The 20,332-nt window shown below is 32.3% G+C and overlaps 2 protein-coding genes across 3 annotated transcripts in view; one reads left to right on the plus strand and one right to left on the minus strand.

Annotated features, from left to right (window-relative positions):
* LOC101901341 (uncharacterized) overlaps positions 1-18,570 on the plus strand; it is a 40,484-nt gene extending 21,914 nt beyond the window's left edge. For both annotated transcript variants that reach the window (XM_059122148.1, XM_020039198.2), the window contains exons 2-4: positions 2,343-2,686; positions 17,628-17,757; positions 17,856-18,570. In XM_059122148.1, the coding sequence (XP_058978131.1) occupies positions 2,629-2,686; positions 17,628-17,757; positions 17,856-18,213 (546 nt within the window). In that variant the 5' untranslated portion in view covers positions 2,343-2,628 and the 3' untranslated portion in view covers positions 18,214-18,570. The remainder of the gene's footprint in view (positions 1-2,342; positions 2,687-17,627; positions 17,758-17,855) is intronic.
* A 601-nt stretch (positions 18,571-19,171) lies between these two features.
* The window catches only part of LOC101901505 (CAD protein), a 38,586-nt gene continuing 37,425 nt past the window's right edge, over positions 19,172-20,332 (minus strand). Inside the window, exon 8 of the mRNA XM_005176106.4 lies at positions 19,172-19,667. Coding sequence (XP_005176163.1) covers positions 19,467-19,667 — 201 coding nt within the window. The 3' untranslated portion in view covers positions 19,172-19,466. The remainder of the gene's footprint in view (positions 19,668-20,332) is intronic.

Raw genomic sequence — 20,332 nt, forward strand, 5'->3', positions numbered from 1 at the left:
TATTATTATCAAACTTTGATCGAGTTCGGAGATAGGCAATATCGGTCCACTCATTCTGGTACCTCTCCAACAAAAGGTCGAAATTTTCAAAAAAAAAAAAAAAAAATATTTTACTGCACAGAAAGAGAACTGATAATCCGATTTTGCTCCTACTTTACAACTCCTAATATTCGCATCAGTGTTAGGTAGGGTGCAAAAATTTACAATATCGGTCAATTCCATCAAGTACCTTCCCCCTAAAGGGTTAAAATTTTGAATAGCAATAACTCTTATAAAATTTGATGTAAGGGTCCGATTGTCTTCAAATTACACACATCCCATTATTACTACTAACACAAGATTTGCTGTGAAGATGGAATATATCGGTCCACTTCTTCTTCTTCTTCGCTAGAGTCAAATGAATAAATATAATATCGGTCCACGATATTGTATCGCCCATAATAACGGTATTTTTATATTTCGGCATTTTGATAATTGCAGTGAAATTCTTCAACTTCTTCTACTTCACCCCCTGGAAGAGAATTGTCTATATAGGTCCACGATATCGTATATCTTCAATAAAACGGTTCCTCCCCATATTCGGTATTTTGAGTTCGTAATTATCTATGCAGGCCCAGGTCTTCATATAGGCCCCATACATCTGTACCTTCCTATATTCGGTATTTTGACGATTTTAGGTACAATTTTCACCGAAATGGTTTGAAATTTTGTATTTGAAGTTCCTAGGTATATGTACTACAGCCTGTGACGAAAAATTGTTTATGAAAGTCCAGGTCTTCGTATAGCCCCGAAATAACTTACCTCCCTATATTCGATATTTTGTTAATGTTAGCTACATTATTTTCCAGAGTTTCCTATTTGAATATTGTAATGGCTTATGACAAAATTTTAGAAAATAGAAAACTGTCTATGCAGATCCACGTCTTCGTATAGACCCCAATATAATGGCAACTTTCCATATTCGGTATTTTAATGATTTTAACAATATTTTTCAACGTACTTTTTTTTAAATTTCCAAAATCCTTTCAAATTGTGGAGAGTATTCGATGCTCGGTTCTGCCGAACTTACTGTTTACTTGTTTTGCATAAGGTGGTTTAAAATATCGTCTCAGTCAAACAAAACATCATTTTTACTTTTTCGAGCTATAGATTCCACAGAAACTTGATGTACAGATGGCGTTCGTTATAATGAATTGATGATTTTGCAATGTTTGTACCCTTGTAAAAAATATCCTAGACAGAGCAGATTTTATATTACAAAATAAATTAAGTTTTCACATGGGCCAGGCCGCACATTAAGCCGTTTTCTGGAGTTATAAAACTGAAAAATAACTCAACATACAGATGGCGTTAGCTATTATAGTTAATGAATCATCGATATCAATATTCCTACAGGCTTAGACAATTTTTTAGAATTATATAGGTGACAATTTCATAACTAAAGTTTTGCACATGGGGAGGTTCAGGCTTGACTTAACGCTGTTATATTTGTTAATATTCTGAGAAACAAAAGGCGTTCATTATGTGAAGACACGAAATTGAAGTATAGATACGATTCGGTTTAATGGAACAATACTTTTGCAATTTTTGAGCCCCTCGAAAAATATAACCCCTCTTTTCTAAATAATTCAGCGTCATTTTTCAAAATGTTAGCTTTAGCTGAGTCCATTATGGACAAATATTTTTGGTCCTTCTACTGGTTTGGATTCTTTTTTTGAATTTTTGGTTTTCAGGTTTTCTTCTTGGAGTATTACTCAAGAGTATTACTTGGCACAAGAACTTGAAATACCGATGGCGTTCCTTAAGTTTCTACAATTTTTGTACCCTTTAAAAACTTTCAATATGCTTTCCTCTCATTTATTTCGAACATTATGCAAATTTAATCTATTTTCCCTGAGCATTATTTTTTATCAATCAGTCATTAATCCCCTAACCAGTTTAATTAAATACAAGATTATCGATGTAGGGTATAATTAGAGTTCTTTCTTACTGCCCTCTATTTTTGAATGTAGAAATGTAAAAAGCATTATGTAAAATACGGAGTGGACATGACATGATTAACTACCTCTCATTATACAGATCTTGAAAAAATGTGGTCAAAATAATGAATATTCACGTGCACTTTATGAAATCTTTAGCAAAACTCAAATAATCGAACGAAGTAAAATATGGGTCACATTTTTTTGTGCCTCCCTTTTAGTGGAGATAATTTAAATCACTATCGGCTACAGAGCAAGATTAGTGATGCAAGTATTTTACAATATTACATTTGATACGAGAGGGCAAAAGAAAAGGCTTGAGTAAAACAATAACAAATATTGTTTTCTTTTATTTTTTTGCAGCTCCAACCCCGCTACCACCACTCATTATTATCAACGCCACCATCAGCCACCGCCGCCGCACATCATCATCATGAGCTGTAGTTCAAGTCTGGCTTTTAAAATCAACAACCCCGTCTGAAATTTCACTTAGAAGACATTAAACCGTGCAACCATTAACAACACCTCCATTGAGGAAGATCAATAGCGGACTTGTAACCCCAGAATAAAAAAGAAAGAAAAAATCTACTAGACCTGCCATCACCACCAACCGTCACCACCACATCATCTCTCTATATCTCCCTGGACTATGGACACTTCATATGTTAAATCGTCAAATGCCAAACGTTTCGTCATCGAAGATTCGAGTAAGTAATGAAATACATTTTTTTTAGAAATTCTTTCCATTTTGCAATTATCTTAATTTGTATGCAGCACTGCATTTTTTTCTGAATCAGAATTCTTCGTTTGCATTTTTATTCGAATGGTGAGGATTCTAATTAGATTCGAACATTTTCTTGACATTTTAATTACAAACTTGCCTCTCTCCTCGATCCATACAAAATTATTACCTTCTTTGCTTCTGAGCTGAGCAAAACGCTGCAATATGATGTGGTAATAACGAGCAATTAATTTGATTATTTTATGTCCATATTTGTTTGAATTTTTATTAGAATTCGTTTTTTATTATTTTCAAATAAGGCCAGTGGGGAAAAGCAAATCGTCACTTGAGCCACAAAATGCGTTTTATACGTGATGTGACGTTGTTATGAATCCAAATTGCATATTTTTATTTAGATTTTTCGAAAACGGAAAGATTTTGATCTGGAAGATTCTCTAGATACATATATGGGGATAAGAGGGAATGGCGTCGCTTCCTTGTGGAGAAAAGAGAGATTTTCGTTAAAAATAGATTTATTTTTTAATAGACTACTTTAAATAAGATAAGAATATGTGGTGTTTAGGCCTTCGAGACATAAAGGATATATAGCAGAGGATATGTTCAAAATGCCATGCTGTCTGTAAGGATGCTTAGATAGCTATTGCAGATAGTATCCGCCTTGGTCCCAACTTAGTACTTCCTTATGTTTATGTTTATGCCTACTCCCTTGCGGTATCCCAAACATATATAAAAATATAAACAAGTAAAAAAGCAGCTAAGTTCGGCCGTTCCGTATTTCCACCATTTAGATGGAATTTAAAAATTTTCATAAAAATTCGTAGAAGAAATCTCTCAAATGATAATCCTTATATGGGGGCTATACGAAGACAGGAACACGTCTTCGTTATTTATTGTCATAGGATGTAGTACCTTTTACGAACTTCAATTACGAAATTTGAAACAATTCCGGTAAAAATGTCGCTAAAATCATCAAAATACTGAATATTGGGAGATATCGTTTTTTTGGGGGCTATACTAAGACGTGGATCTGCATAGAAAATTTTCCCTCATAAGTTGAAGTACCCATTACGAACTTCTAATACGAAATTTGACGCAATTTCGGGGAATAATGTCGCGAAAATCCTGAAAATACTGAATATCTCGGGGTAGCTTTGTATGGGTGCTCTACTTAAACATAGAAGTATATAGATAATTATCTTTCAGCGGGTCAAGTACTTTGAGAAAATTCAGACTATTCCATTGAAAAAAATCATCAAAATACCGTATATCGGCACCATTGTATGGGGGCTATACGATATCGTGGACCTGTAAATACAGTTCTCTTTTTAAGGGGATAAAGTATTAACAAAACTTCTTGTGTAGAATTTCAGACCGGATATCGGAAGGTAGCGGTATATGGGGGATATACGATATCGTGGACCTATAAAGACAATTCTTTTCCAGGTCGTAATGTAGTCACGATGGACTCCTTATGTCGAATTTTAGACAATTCCATTGAAACATGTGGTTAAAATCATCAAAATACCAAATATCGGGGGTACCGTTGTATGGGGGCCATTCGATATCGTGCACCGATATAGCCCATCTTTCAACTTGACATGCTGTCCGATCTCTTCCATCTTTATAACAGACCTTGTATTGATGGAAATATTGAGATGTAGCAAGTCTGAGTGGAGTCGAATGTTTGAGCCTAATGGATATTTAAAATTTTGACCCTCTATGGGGAGGTACCAGAAGGTGTGGACCGATATATTCCATCTTCACACCAGACCTTCGGCTAATAAAAACATTGTTCTGTGTGTAATTTGGGGCTCTTACATCACTTTTTAAAAGTGTGATAACTATTCAAAATGTTGACCCTTTGGGGGGAGGTACTTGATGGAGTAGACCAATATTGTTCATTTTCGCACCTGACCTAGATCAGATGTAAATATTCGGATTTGTAATGTTGAAGAAAAATTGGATTGTCCTTTCTTTCATTGTACGGTAACATATTGGGTGAAGGGATAGAGCTGGAAGCCCGAAATTTGATATTCAGATCTCTGTTGGTATCTGAAATTTACATTTAGATATGGTGGTACGAAAAGTACTAAACGGTACTAAATTGTTTATTGGCTAAAGACATAGGGCTTTTATACTCAAATTTGATTTTAAGTGATCTCTTGGTATCTGGAATTGGGATAGGTTTGTGATAAAGTGGAAGTGTGTAGTACACACGAAAAGCGCACGGAAAGTACTAAATGGTACTATATTTTGCTTGAATTATATTATATTAACGTCGATTTGGTTTCGCAAATGTGTATTATAATTGTACAAAATGTAAAGAATGGTACTATATTTGGTATTGTGTGAAGGGATAGAGATAAAATTCTGAAACTTAATATTTAGATTACTAACCGTATCTGTGTTCGAAATGTAATGGTGGTTTAAAAATGGGTCCTATATTTATACGAAAAGTACTAAATGGTACTAAATTTGGCATTGGGTGAAAGAATAGGACTGGAATTCTTACATTTGATATTGAGGTTTCTGTTAGTATTAGAACTGAGAAAGGAAGGTGGTTTTGGAAATGTTTACCATAATTGTAGGAAAAGTACTAAATTTGGTATTGGGTGAAGGAATAGAGCTGAAATTCTCAAATTTGATATTTGTTGGTGTTTGTGATTAAGATATGGAGATACCTAATTGGGTATTCAATGAAGGAATATAACCGAAATCCTGAAATTTGATATTCAGGTAAAGTTGGTGTCTCGGATTGAGGTATGGAGGTGGGTTTTGGAAATGAGCACTATAGTTGTTCGAAAAGTACTAAATTGAATTAAATTTGGTATTGGATAAAGCAGAAGAGCTGGAATCACGAAATTTCATGTTAAGGTATCTATTGGTATTTGGGATTGAGATATGGATTTTAATTTTCGAAACTCCAATTTCTTTTTATAATTCCAAAAAATGGAAGAGCATTAGCTAGTTTAGGAACAGTGGTTACTTTCAAGGTTTTTTTTTTTTTTTTTGAGGACGGTTAGTCTTTCTCAAAAGGCCTTCAAACAGTGCCAAGATTGTTCGATTTTTTTTCAAGTTTAAACAACTTTTCTGAAAGAATATATATTAACCAGGATCAGTCCTTTTAGTCTTTATTTTAGGTGACTATTTTAAAGCCTCTGTGAACTTTCATTCAGTGGATTTAAGTAGTTGCATATATTTACAGTTTCACGGGATTTTAAATTTTTTTTATTATTAATATGTAAGTGCTAGTCACGCCATATTTGTTTTGAAATCATGTGGGTCTGTTGTTTTGAAACCTTTTTATATAACAAATTGTCTTATCGAAAATAAATTTGCAATTAGGTGAATGACTCAGATATTTTGGTGACCTCTAGGTCATCGATACTTCTAGAATATCAGCTTTGACTTATACAAACATTATTATTCAAAATAATTTATAATTAAAATTGAAATTGTACTGTTCGCTACTCTTTAATCAGATTTTTTCCGAAGAAAACACAATTAAATGAAAATAACTTTCGACTCAAAAGAGAGATCTTCTGACTAAAAATCTTTCAATTTTCAAAGTTTTCATTTAAGAATATTTTCAAGGTTAAAAATTATATTTTTTGAAAAAATGTTTTTTTTTAATTTCTGGCTAATAATCGTAGTCCTCCTTTTCCTCCTGGTAAATATAGAACCCTTTTTTGGGACTTCCACTTTCAAAAGGTAAAACATCTAATTTTATTGGCTAGAATATATTCTTACCACACCAACTTAATTTGTCTTAGAGAACATTTTCTCAAAAATTAACTTTTGTTAACGAAATTCTGATTTTTCGGTTGAGTGTTGTGTTGAAAAAACTATACTTAGAATATCTACGTTTATTGATAGTCTTTGAAAAATATTAAAAAATCTGCTCCTTGCAAAATATTCTTAAAAATCCACTTATTTTGGCCAGTTGGCACCCTATAAAAATTCTTAAAAAAAATATGAGATAGTCTTTGAAAAGCATTCTTGAAAATTCACATTTATTACAAAGCTGGTCTATGAAAAAATATTCTTTAAAAAGTCTCGCTTATTGGTCACCTGAATTTTGAAAAATGTTCTTAAAAATATCAGATTATTAGGTGGTCATATTGTAAATACTTCCTTCAAACTGAAAGCTCCATTAAAATGTTCCTTTAATTATTGATTTTAGAATTTTGTTAGCATAATTTTCATAACTTTAAGTTGCAGTTGTAGTATCTTTAAATATTCCTATTTTGAGATGCAGTTATATCAGTTATACCTACCTCCCTCCCGCCCTAATATGCCTAATTTAAATTTCTATTATAATACCACTTGACATTATTTTCACTAAGCCGATCAACGTAAACCCCCTCCATTAAGGAAATCTACATACATAGTTCCCGACAGATGATTGACAGTATTTGGCAGTGGTTGTAATGGGATTAGCAACTGATAAACATAGAAACGATAGCGTCATAGGAAATGGTGGAAAACAATATTTCGTAAAATGACGCGACTTTATTTCCTACCACGTTCGAAAAAGTTCGGAAGCAAAGCATCATCAACTGATAATAAATCGATGCAGAATGAAAAAAATAATGTGAATGAACCATGCGTTGCGGCGAAAAACAGTCATCAGCTGATTAATTGCAATTATTCTACAAAATTTCGTCATTATTTTTGATTTCGCAAAAATTAGAAAAAATGATGTAAAATTATAAATTCAAAATTTCGCTATATTTGAGCCTAAAATATATTAATACAATCTCATCACCAATGGGAAAAAATGTGAGGTTATCTTTAATTTCGTAAGAAAAAAGAAACATTTTTTTAAAGGCCTCTATGGGCAAAAATTTTGGATTGCAAAGATTTTTTAAAGTCCCCCTGACCAAACATCGGAGATTTTGTTAAAATATTTGCCCTCATTTTTGTTTCAACGTTTTGGATACTACATAAATCGTGGACCTTTAAAGAATATTTTTAACAAAGTCAGACTCTCGACTCAAAAACATTGGCTTTTTTTTAAAGATAATTTTCAAGGTCTCTTCGGATTCTGACAAAAAAATTTTGGAATTTTCAAGGAAGAAGATTATGAAAGGTGTCGTAACAAAACATCATTTTTTTATATTTCGAAGGACCAATTAGTTATAAATAATATTTATTTCCACTATATTTTTAATATTTCCGGACCAATAATCGTGGATTTTTCAATGTCTTCCGGGTAACCTGTTTTTTCTAGAATGGTAAAATATCTAATTTTATTGGCTAGAATATATTCTTAATAAACCATTTTGGACTTGGAAAACATTTTCTCAAAAAATTAACTTTTGTTAAAAAATCTTAATTTTTTATATTTATAAAAGCCACGTTCATTGATCAGATAATTCTTGAAAAATATCAAAAAAAAAGAAGTCGTGAAGTGCTCAATGGGTTCTTGAAAAATATTCCTAAAAATCCACTTAAATTGGCCTAAAAAATATTATAAGATTGTCTTTAAAAAATATTTTAAAAAATTCACTTATATTGGCCAGTTGGGCACTTGAAAAAAAAAATCTCGAAAAAAATTATCAGATGACCCTAGAAAAATATTCATGGAAATTCAGGTTTATCGGAAGTTGGTCTATGAAAAAATATTCTTAAAAAATCGCGTTTTTTTGCCAAATAGTCCTTGAAAAAGGTTTTATAAAATCTACGTTATTAGTTGATCATTTAATGACATTTTTCTACATTTATCGATCAGATGGACCTTGAAAAGATATTCTCCAAAATTCTCGTTTGTTGTCCTGGTGTTTTACTGAAATCCCACTTCTATTCTACGTCTATTACTCTTGAAAATATTATAAAAAATCAGGTTTTATTGGTCATATAAAAAAAAACGTTTCTTCAAAATATTCGGGTTCATTGGTCTTAACTTTGAAAAATATTCTTTAAAAATTCGGGGTTTCGGGTCAAATGGTGCATTACAAAAGTGTTCTTAAAATCCAAATTTATTAGTCATCTGGACCTTTACAAATATTCCTCAAAAGTTAAAGTTTATTGATTAAATTGCCCATGAAGAAATAATTAAAAAAGATCCATTCCTGCTGGTCATTGAAAAATTTTTCTTGAAAACGCGATTATTTGTCATGTCAACTGAATCGTTAAAAAATATTCTTCAAAAGTTCAGGTGTAATGGTCCCTTAAAATATGCCCTTCAAAATCTACGTTTATTGTAAGTCTTTGAAAAAATATTCGAAAAAATATAGGATTTTTGGTCAGCTGGACCTGAAAAAATCTTCTGCGATTATCTGTTAAATAGTCCTTGAAAAAATGTTTAACCTCATCTGATACTTTTTAAACTGTTAAAGTCGTATGTTAGGTTATCTTTTAACGTTTATTTTTGACATTTCATAGCATACCTTTAGGCGCTCCCAACAATTTTAATCTAATAAGAAATGATTTATATATATACCATATAAGTATAGCATAAATAAAGTTCATATAGCATGTTTGAACATTATTAGCGCTTGAAAGTATGCTATAAAAATTTTAAATATTAATATGAAATTTAATGTGACTCTAACATGATGTTTAAACTCATATGTCGAAATCCATTTTGGAAGATTTCGCTTTTGAAATTATGTCATGGAGCACTGCCCAGATATTACCCTTAGCATTTTGACCAGGGACATTTACGAACTCCGTCGTGCTGTTAGGAATATCTGAATTTTTAATAAATCATCTCAATATCTAATGAAATTTAATGAATTTCGATTAAATTTTGAAGCTCATATAGAATTTATGAACTACAGTATAGAGTCAAAAATTCTCAGAGTAGGTACCAAGTCTAATACATCAAAATTATGTGGCCATTATTTATGTATGTATATTTTTTTAAACAATTGTAAAACAAATAAATGAAATGTAAACTATTTTTTTACGATGAGTAGACTTTGTACATTTCCGTGTCTCACCTTCTTTTATTGTCAGACGGAAAATAAAACTTTTTGTTTGTTTTTGCTTTTTTTCGGATAATTGCATTCATGTAATGTTGAATGCCGTGCCGTGTACCTGATGTACACACCCTCAAAAAATGGGAATTCAAAAATCGGTTTGTACGTCATTGGGCCCGCCATGCGACATTATTTATTAAAATGAATGACAAGGAATTGTTTTTTATACTTTTGTAAAACATATTTGTCTAGAAAACAAAGAGTGCATTTTTTCGAACAATAAAAATGACAAGCGACTCCTCCCAACTTCAACAATTGATTCCTGTTATTGGAATTTACTATTTTATAAATATAATAGTTATAACAATAGACCACTGTTTAAACGTGAGTGTGGCCTATGTGACGTAGGTAAATCGACAATATATGACACATTTGAATATTTTCTTAAAAGCCAATTGAAGATGAAGAAAAAAATAAAACCATTTGTTTTCAATTTTCATTTCGTTATTTACAAAACATGTTTTGCAAATTGAATTTTCTTTGCCTCTCTGGCAAAAAAAGAAAAAAAAATTGTGTTCTCACAAAACCCCCCAGATGACGTATTTCGAGAATTTTCTTTGTGTGTCCCCGATCCCCAATACAACTGGCCGCCGGTCTGGTCAACAACATCAATCTAGTTTTGTTTTTTTTTTTTTAATTTTCGATTTCGATTTTTTATTTATTTGCTGCAATTTATTTTTTGTAAACATTCAATTGTTTGTGCGTTTGAGAATTGTTTGGTTGCTGTTGTTGGCTTTGCATTTGTAATTGTGTTTTGAAAGTTGTTTACCGCCGTGCCGTTGTTTTGAACTTAATGTGCGTTTGTTTTAGGTCCGTCCGTCTGTCCGTCCCGCAATTTTATTTTCTTAAGAATTTCAAACAAATCGGATATCTGGCTAACATTTCAGCTTAGCCTTTGTTTGTGTGTGTGCCTGGTGAAGGTCATTTGTGCGATGTCGACGCATTTCCGATAGCAAAGCGACAACCGGCTTGACATCTGGTTGGTAGCTACCTATGCACATGTGACTTGAGGACTTTTTGAGAAAGTTACCACCTAGACGACCTTACACTCTATATTTAATTGTTGGGTTAAATAGATTGATTTAATTATAAACTTCATTAGGTTTTAAGTGATTTGTTTACATTTTATAGGATATTCGAAGAGATTTATTTTCAAAACTCACGTTAGGAGGTGTGGTATTCAATATTCTTGTTTTGGATTGGATTGACGGTTAATTACAGTTCATTTGTCTCAATTTCTTGATATTGTCAAATGCCGGAAATTATTTCGAATCGATATTTCCCGAATTAGTTCTTAGCAAACACACAATATTCGTTACGAACCAAAAACAACATGTATAAGGGGTTATAAAAAATTAAATAATTTTAATGTAACGCGAAATTTTGAAACCAATAAGGAAGAAAAATAAGTAGGATGGACCATCTTTATGGGGCAATAAACCACTCCAGATATTTTAGAACTGCGTTTTAAAAGAAAAGTAATTTGGGACCTCTACTTGACCTAACCTAAAACAGGTTCTATCGCCATGATAACAAACGGGTGATTTTTTTTTTTTGGTCTTCTGTCAGAAAATCTTGGATTATTAATATTAAAACTATTATCAAGAATTTTTTTAAGGACCTCCAGATTTTCATAAATTTTCAAGGAACTACTAAACGAAAATCGTTTAGATGTTGTGCTATTTTTTAAGAATAATTATTTCAAGGCAATAGTGGATTTTTTAGGAAAAATTATTTGAAGGACCCCTTTAACTAAAATTGTAGATTTTTAAGAACACTTTGGAAAAAAAATTTTAAGAGTCAAATTTTATATTTAAAGTTCGTAATAGATACTACAGCCTATGACAAAAAATTTTGGTATGCAGGTCCGTGACTTTGTATAGCCTTCATACATATAACGGCACCTCTTTATGACTTTGAGCGACATTATTCAGCGGAATTGTTTCAAATTTGGTATTTGAAGTTCGTAATGTGTACTACAGCCTATGACAAAAAAATTTCGTAATCAGGTCCACGTCTTCGTATAGTCTCCATATAACAGTTTTCATTTAAGTGGTACTTTCCGGAAGTTCTTTTGAAAATTTTCAAGTTCCTTCCAAATGGTGGAGGGTATTAAAAGTTCGACCCGGCCGAACTTAGCTGCTTTTTTACTTGTTTTTTATTTGTTTATTATTATTTTATTTATTTTTTTATTGAATAATTATTTTAATTATTTATTTATTTTTTTTAAGGATTTCCTAGCCAATTTTTTTAAGAATAATGTTTATTTTTAAAGCAACATTTTTTTTAAGGAATAATTTTATTACCGAGAATAGTGGGTTTCTAGGAATATTTTTTGGAAGAAATTTTTAAGGGCCGAACAATAATATTTGTTTCTTAAGGGTATTTAATTTTTGAAGGACTTCCTGTCAGAAATGACCTTTTTAGCACGGATTATTTAAATAATTTTATTTCTTTTTTTTTAATTTTTCCTCTTTCTGCTCTTTCTATTTTAGAACAACTTTTAAAGCCTCCGGATCAAAAATCTTGCTTTTTACAAATAATTTTCCAAATGAGTTTAGAGGACCTATGGATTAAACTTATTTGTTTATACCTTCCTGACTGAAATTTTGTTATTTTGAAGTAATTGTTTTTTTTAAGGATCTCTTGACCGAAAATAATAATTTTTCAGTAATGGTTTTAAGTATTCTTTTTTTAGGACCACCGAAAAAATATTCAAATTATTTTAATGGGTCTTTAAAGGACTTCCTGGAAAGAAATCTCCTGATCGAATGATGTAAATTTTTAAGTATAATTTCTTTCAAGGACCCCCACTGAAAATTAAATTTAATTATTTAGAGAGCTTCTAAGCAAAACACTTTTTTTTAGAATGACTTCTTCAGGGAATCCAGCCTGAAAATCGTCGACTTTTAAAAATATATTTTTTAAGGATATCTTGACGCAAAATCGTGGATTTGTAGAAATATATTTTTAAGTAATCTTTAAAGGATATACTGGTCGAAATTAAAGAATTCTTTAAAAATAATGGTTCAAAGAACCTCATGACCGAAATTAATTTTTAAAGACTTTGAGGCGGAAACATTTATTTTTTCAAGAACCTACTGACCGAAAATCTTGATTTTTTACGAATAGAGTTTTCTATGGCCAAGATTTTTCCACTGGCCAAATATCGTAGATTGTTAAGCATAAATTTTTAATGTCCTGCTGATGTAAAATCAAGGATATTTAAGACAATTTTTTTAAAGAACTTTTTTTGGAAAATATTCTCGGGGACTTCCTGTGAAAAATACGATTAAGACTGCCTGTTCAAAATATTTGTTCATGTTTAAAAATAAAAAGTCGTTTTTTTCTAAAAAATTGTTAAGAGGACCTCATGTCATTTTGCACTGTTTTCTGGTAAAAACAAGCATATAATTAAAAAAAATACTTTTTCAAGAACTCTACAAAAAGTTGTGGACTTTGTTTTTTTATTGTTTCAAATCGTGAAGCTAAAAAAAAATAAAGAAGAATATTTTAGTTTTTTTTTTTCAGAAAAAGTTTATAGAAAAAATTTGAATGTTTAAGGATATTTTTTAAGGACTCCCGTCTGCGTATTCTTTCGAAGGACTTGATTGATAATATTGGATTTCATGAAATAATTTTGAGATTTTCTGTATTTTTTATTCGAGCATTTTTCAAAACTGTATGTTTTGAGGATGTTATGGTCAAAATCTTGGATGTTTCAAATATCTTGGTTTTTTCAATTTCTCAATACTCATCATTCTCTGCACCAAAAAAATTGTACTTAAAAATCCACTTTAAAACTACTTAACTAATAATCCACTTTCAATAATTTTGAAATAAATAAATAAAATAAATAATTTTGAGATTTTCTGTATTTTTTATGTGTGTATTTTTCAAAAATTTATGTTTTGAGGATGTTATAGTCAAAAGTCTTGGATTTTTTCAAAGATCTTGGTTTTTTTCAATTTCTCAATACTGATCATTCTCTGCACAAAAAAAATTGTACTTAAAAATCCACTTTAATACTACTTAACTAATAATCTACTTTCAATACAAAACTTCATCTAAATATAGCTTAACAATTCGCAACAAGTCGTTGAACGATAAATTATTAAAATTGCACGATTTCGTTGAACAATTAAAAAAAAAATAGAAAAAAATCCCATAACAACAATGACAATAGCAACAAAAAAGCTGTTAATTGACAATTTTCGATAGTTTATTGGTTGAGGCGGCAAAGCTTTTAAAATTTGCAAAATAAACAGCGGCAACGACGACGTATTACAACATTTATTTGTTGTCGTTGTTGTTTAGTGCTTTTTTTTTCTAACGGATGCATAATCGTAAATTTTTGTCTAGTCACCCCGTCACTATTTTGTTAACCCAGACGTTTTTTTGCAGCAATTCAATGGTAATTTGTCGGATTAGCAACGGCATCAGCAGCAGAATGTTGGCCATTTTATTACCCACCAACGAATCAGACATGTTGCTGTTGGTTGTGAACTTCAACTTGACACTTGTTCAAGTGCGGCGGCTGTGGTGTTGCACTGCAATGCCAAGACAGGTTCAAATGCTCATTGTTGTATTTATTTATTTATCTAACAGCCACATTAGACATGTCAAAAATGTCAAATGTTTTGACAGACAGTAGCTTAAATGCAAACACACACACGTTTTTTTTAATGTTTGCAAATTAGGTAGATAATTATAGCCTATACAGCAAAACAATTGCCTACAGATCGATTAACTGGGGGATTTTTGTTTTTTATTTCAATTTTAATAACAATGTATTGTGATCGAAATTAAATGGGAATTTTAATTTATAGAGTAGGTTAATTAGGGCAGTTTTCAAATGCTATTTTGATGATACAATTTGTGTTGCAGTTGAAAATTTATGGCAAGAATAAGCATCTGAATGTAATGAATATCTGCACGACACAGAGAGGTATGAAATCGCCAAAAATGGATATTTATTGAAAATGAGAAGAACAGATATTTTATTATAGAACACAAAATTCTACTTCACTACCGAAAATATCAAGGTCATATGTTGAACAACTCGAAATACCATGTTTTAGCGAAATAAAATGAAAAATATGACTAAAACGTAAAAAATGCTTGAAATCGGGATTTACCGTTATAATAGAAACTATACCAAAAATTGGACCGACATGACACATTTTTTTTATACCCTCAGCCATATGGCTAGAGAGGGTATATACCATTTGATACGACCAAAACGTGCCTCATCAAAATCACCAAATCCGTTTCAGGACATTTGGAGTCGACCTATCGGTGTCCGTCCGTCTGTCTGTCTGGCTAGTGCGCACGATAATTATCGAAAGGAATATCCGATCCAAACTTAGTACATCGAAATATTATTGTCAAACTTATATCGCGTTTGGAAGTGGGTAATATCGGTCCACTCCTTATCGTATACCCTCCCCCACCAACCCTCCCTCCCACAAAATTTCGATATTTTCAAAGAAATTAATTTACTGCACAGAAAGAGAAAGCATAATCCAATTTTGCCCCGACTTTGCATATCCTAATATTTGCACCAGTGCTAGGTCAGGTCTATCAACTACCTCCTCCACAGAGGGTAAAAATTTTGAATAATTTTTACTCTTCTAAAATGTGATTTAAGTGCCCGTTTATCTTGAAATAACACACATCACAATAATTTTATTAACCTATGGTCTGATGTGAAGCTGGAATATATCGGTACACCTTTTCTGGTACCTCTCCCACAAAGGGTCAAAATTTTGAATATTTACGAAGCTTATATAACACGAAATTAACATCTGATTCCATTCAGACTTGGCACATCTCAATTTTTTCTTCAACACAAGATCTGTAATAAAAATGGTAGAGATCAGACCATTCCTTATGGTACCTCCCGACAGATGGTCAAAATTGTGAATAACTTAAACGATCATAAAATCCGGTTCTCTTCAAATTACAGACTTCACAATATTTTATTGACCCAAGGTCTGGTGTGAAGATGGGATATATCGGTCCATTCCTTCTTCTACCTCCTCCACAAAGGGTCAAAATTAACGCGAAATTAACATCCGAATCCATTCAGACTCAGCACATCTCAATATTTCTATCAACTCAAGATTTCTTATAAAGATGGTGGAGATCGGACCATTTCTCCTGGGTTCAAGACTTTGAAAAATAAAACTTTCAAAGAAAGCGAAATGCGCATCCAACTCTTTTCGAATTTCACTCATACAAACATGTTTGCAAGATCTGTTGTGAAGATGTTATCCAGATACCAAAAAAGACTTCAATATCAAATTTGGGAATTCCAGCTCTATCCATTCACTCAACGGCAAATTTAGTAACATTTAGTACTTTTCAAACATTCGTAGTACACATTTGCAAAACCACCACCATATACCGACAATGTCATCTGTATCAAATTTCAGGATTTCAGCTCTATCACTTCACCAAATACCGACAATGTGTACCATAAATCCCAGTTCCAGATACCTACAGAGACCTCAATATCAAATTTGTAGATTCCAGCCCTATCCCTTTACCCAATACCAAATATAGTACCATTCGTACGAATAAAGGTCGAATTACCAAACCACTGCCAAATCTCAAACACAGATACCACCAGTCATCTAAATATCAAATTTCAGAATTTCATCATCTATCGTTTCACTCAATACCAAATATAGTACCATTCAGTACTTTTCGTACAATTATAGTACACATTTCCGAAACCACCTCCATGAACAGCGACTTCAATACGAAATTTCAGATTTCAAGCACTACCTGTTCACCCAATACAAAATTGTACCAAATATAGTACTTTTCATGTACCTGCAGTACCCTTTTCAATACTACCTCCATATCTTAACCACAGACACCAACAGTTACATCAATTTCAAATCTGAAAATTTCAGTCCTATCTCTTTACCCAATACCAAATTAAGTACCATTTAGTACTTTTGTACACATTTCCAAAACAACCTCCTTATGTCAAAACCAGATAACAACAGAGACCTCAATATCAAATTTGAGGATTTCAGCACTGTCCCTTCAACCAATTCCAAATTTAGTGCTTTATGTACAATTGTAGTACACCACCTCCATATCTCAATTTTAGATACCCAAAAAAAAAAACCTCAATACCATGTTTGAGGATTACAGACCTATTCATTTAACTAATATCAAATATAGTACCATTCGAACTTTTCGTGCAATTATAGTACACATTTCCCAAACCATCTCCATATGGCCAGGCTTCGCAGGAACAGCGACCCGAATACCAAATTTCAGATTTCAAGCACTATCTGTTCACCCAATATCAAATTGTACCAAATATGGTACTATTTAGTACGTTACGTGCACATATTTTCAAAAATCACCTCCTTATCACAAACCTACCACCAACAGGGACCCGAATACAAAATTTCGAAATTCCAGCTTCATCCATTCACCCTAAACCAAATTGTTCCAAATATGGTACCATTAATTACAGTTCGCACTCTTAGTACACATCTCCGAAACCACCTTCACGTATATCTTATACTTATTTTCCAACCTTGATTTTCATACCGAATTTCAAGTTCTTAGCTCTCTTCGTTCACATACTAGCAAATGGTACTATTTTAGAAGTTTAGTACCATTTTTGAACTTTTCGTAACTTTTAAGTTCGAATTTCAAAACCGCTATGTTACATCTACCTTTTATTTCAAATTACGGAATTCCAGCTCATTCCGTTTGTCCAATACAAATTATTATATTTTGAATATTTTTTAATGCTTTTCGTAACCTTTAGTACGCATCAAGACTGACCTGACCATTTTTTCTCAGTCAGTTATTTCACTACTCTTATATATATAGATATTCTGTAATATTGTTCAATTAATTCAAATTTTTTATTTATTTCCTTTTCAGTTACCAAAGTGACTTCGGATGGCGAACCCCATGAAATGATGACCATGATTGCGGGGCTCTCAGGAGTCCTGGCAGCTGTGGTCATACTAACCGTATTGATATTTTTGGTGGCCTGTAAGAAATCCAATAAGTAAGTTCAATACCAAATAAGTCATTCACTCTATAAACATGTTTCTAATTAACTCTCTCTCTCTCTCTCTCTCTCTCTCTCTCTCTCTGTTATTTCAGGAAACACGAATGTGATAAATGTTCTGAAACTGGTTCCACAAGTGGCGCCTCGCGTAAACGATCATCGACCCTAAGTGAGGGCGTTTTAATACTGGATGGCCAAAGCAAATGTTCATCGATTGCCACAATTTATGAATGTGATGGCAAGGGAGCCATCTGCAAAACAGGACGTTCCGCTTCCTCTCCCATTATACACAAATGTGGAAATCTACAAAGTAATCTCAATAAGGCCTTTGAGGGTAGTGAACTCAGTCTACAGGGTAGTTTGGATGGGGCAAAGAAACCCAAACGTACCCATTGGCAGGATGAGGTGGAGAAGACACAGCATGAGACAACCATTGAAATTGAACGTTATTAAAATTAGGAGGAGGAGGAGAAGGAAAAAGGAGTATTTGTAAAATATGACAGGCTAATGCTGGAGCACAGAATCTAAAAAAGGAAGTGCAATTTTTGTTGCATTTCTCTTTTTTATGGTTTTTGGTGACAATTTATATAAAATCAAAAAAAATATTGAAAATATGTAAACGAGAAGACTGAACGGAACACGGAAGGCGATTGCAGGTTGACGTCTGATGATGATTTCGTCTTTAGATTTAAGGATTGTTGTGGCCCTAAAACAGGAACCGCATGTTACAAAAAAAGGAAACAACAAAAGTATATTTGTTATTATTATTTTTTAATATTTAAATATAAATAACACTTGTAATTTTAATGGTGCACACTAAACCTATATGATATTTGGTTGTAAAAAAAATACTAACCACACACATCAGAAAATATTATTATTTTAATTAAGAAAACTGCACAAGAAAAGCAAACAATAAAATAGAAATTTATAAAAAAAATATTAAAATATTTCTTTTAAATATTTGGGATTTAGAATTTTGTAAAATTTTCTAGGATTGGACATTTTTGAAATAATAATGGACACATTCTAGACCCATTGGCATTCCCCGTTTTAGTAGCCGGAAACGCCTTTCGAAACCATTTCGAGGGGCCCAAATGGAAGAATTTAACAAATCTAAGCCATCTACCCCCATTCTATCGAAAACAGCGCTCAAAAATTCAATTTTTTAGATTTCAAAAATTTTGGCAGGTCGAATTTCCAAATTCACTGAAATACCAGGCAAACAGAATCGGCAGCAAGGGGACACACCAAAAGTACTGTACAAATAACCATGAAGTACTGTGCAATTTACCTAAAGCACTGTACCCACATTATCATACCGTAAAATTAAATGTGACAAAATTCAGAGCATACTTTCAGGCAATTACGTTTACCCCACAAATTGCCAAGCCAAATAACAAGACATTCATTTTATTTCCAGTTTTTATTTAAAAAAACGTTAAAAAGATATGTTATACGTATCAAATACAATATAGAACATTTCAATATATATCTTATATCTATAGTTAGGCATAACAAATATATGTATATATATGTAAATTATGTGTGTAAATATAAAAATAACAAATGCTTTGTCTGCTTCTTCAACACTTGTACTTTTAAAGTGCTTAGTGTTGTTGTTGTTGCTATTTGTCATGAGTCAACGGAAATTCAATATCCGCCAGATTTTCCAGTTAAAAATCTATTTGATTTTGCATTTCATATCAGTTACGACAACCACAAACCATGGCCAAGAGGGCCATACGAATATACATTCCATATTCAGCTTGACGGAAGTATGCCGCTCTGGGGTCGGAATCGAAATCTTTGCTAATCTCAAATACTCTGGGCAAGGGATGCATGACAATGGTACGGCGGCTGGCACGGGTCATCAATTTGGGTGTGACAATGAATTTGCCGCAGCACTGCAAGAGAGGAAAGAGGGAAAATAAATCAAAATTAAATTAATATAAAAAATTGGACATCTGGAAAAAAAAGGAACCAATGAAAAAATCAGTCCTCTGGGGACTGACGAATGCTTCTTCTTTAGAACAAAAATAGGTCCACTGGGGACTGACGAATGTTTTTTCTATAGAAAAAAAAAATCAGTCCTCTGGGTACTGGCGACTTTTTTTTTATAGAAAAACTTCAGTCCTCTGTGTACAGACAAAATTTTTCCTAAAGAAAAAAATCAGTCCTCTGGGTACTGAAGAATTTTTTCTATAGAAAAAAATCATTCCTCTGGGGACTGGCGATTTTTTTTTTCGATAGAAAAAAATCATTCCTCTGTGGACTGGCGATTTTTTTTCTATAGAAAAAAATCATTCCTCTGGGGACTGGCGATTTTTTTTTCGATAGAAAAAAATCATTCCTCTGGGGACTGGCGATTTTTTTTTTCTATAGAAAAAATGCAGTCCTCTGGGGACTGGTGATTTTTTTCTATGGAAAAAATTCAGTCCTCTGGGGACTGGTGATTTTTTTCTATAGAAAAAATTCAGTCCTCTGGGGACTGGTGATTTTTTTCAATAGAAAAAATTCAGTCCTCTGGGGACTGGTGATTTTTTTCAATAGAAAAAATTCAGTCCTCTGG

Source organism: Musca domestica, unplaced genomic scaffold (assembly GCF_030504385.1).
Source record: "Musca domestica strain aabys unplaced genomic scaffold, Musca_domestica.polishedcontigs.V.1.1 2, whole genome shotgun sequence".
Lineage (NCBI taxonomy): Eukaryota > Metazoa > Arthropoda > Insecta > Diptera > Muscidae > Musca > Musca domestica.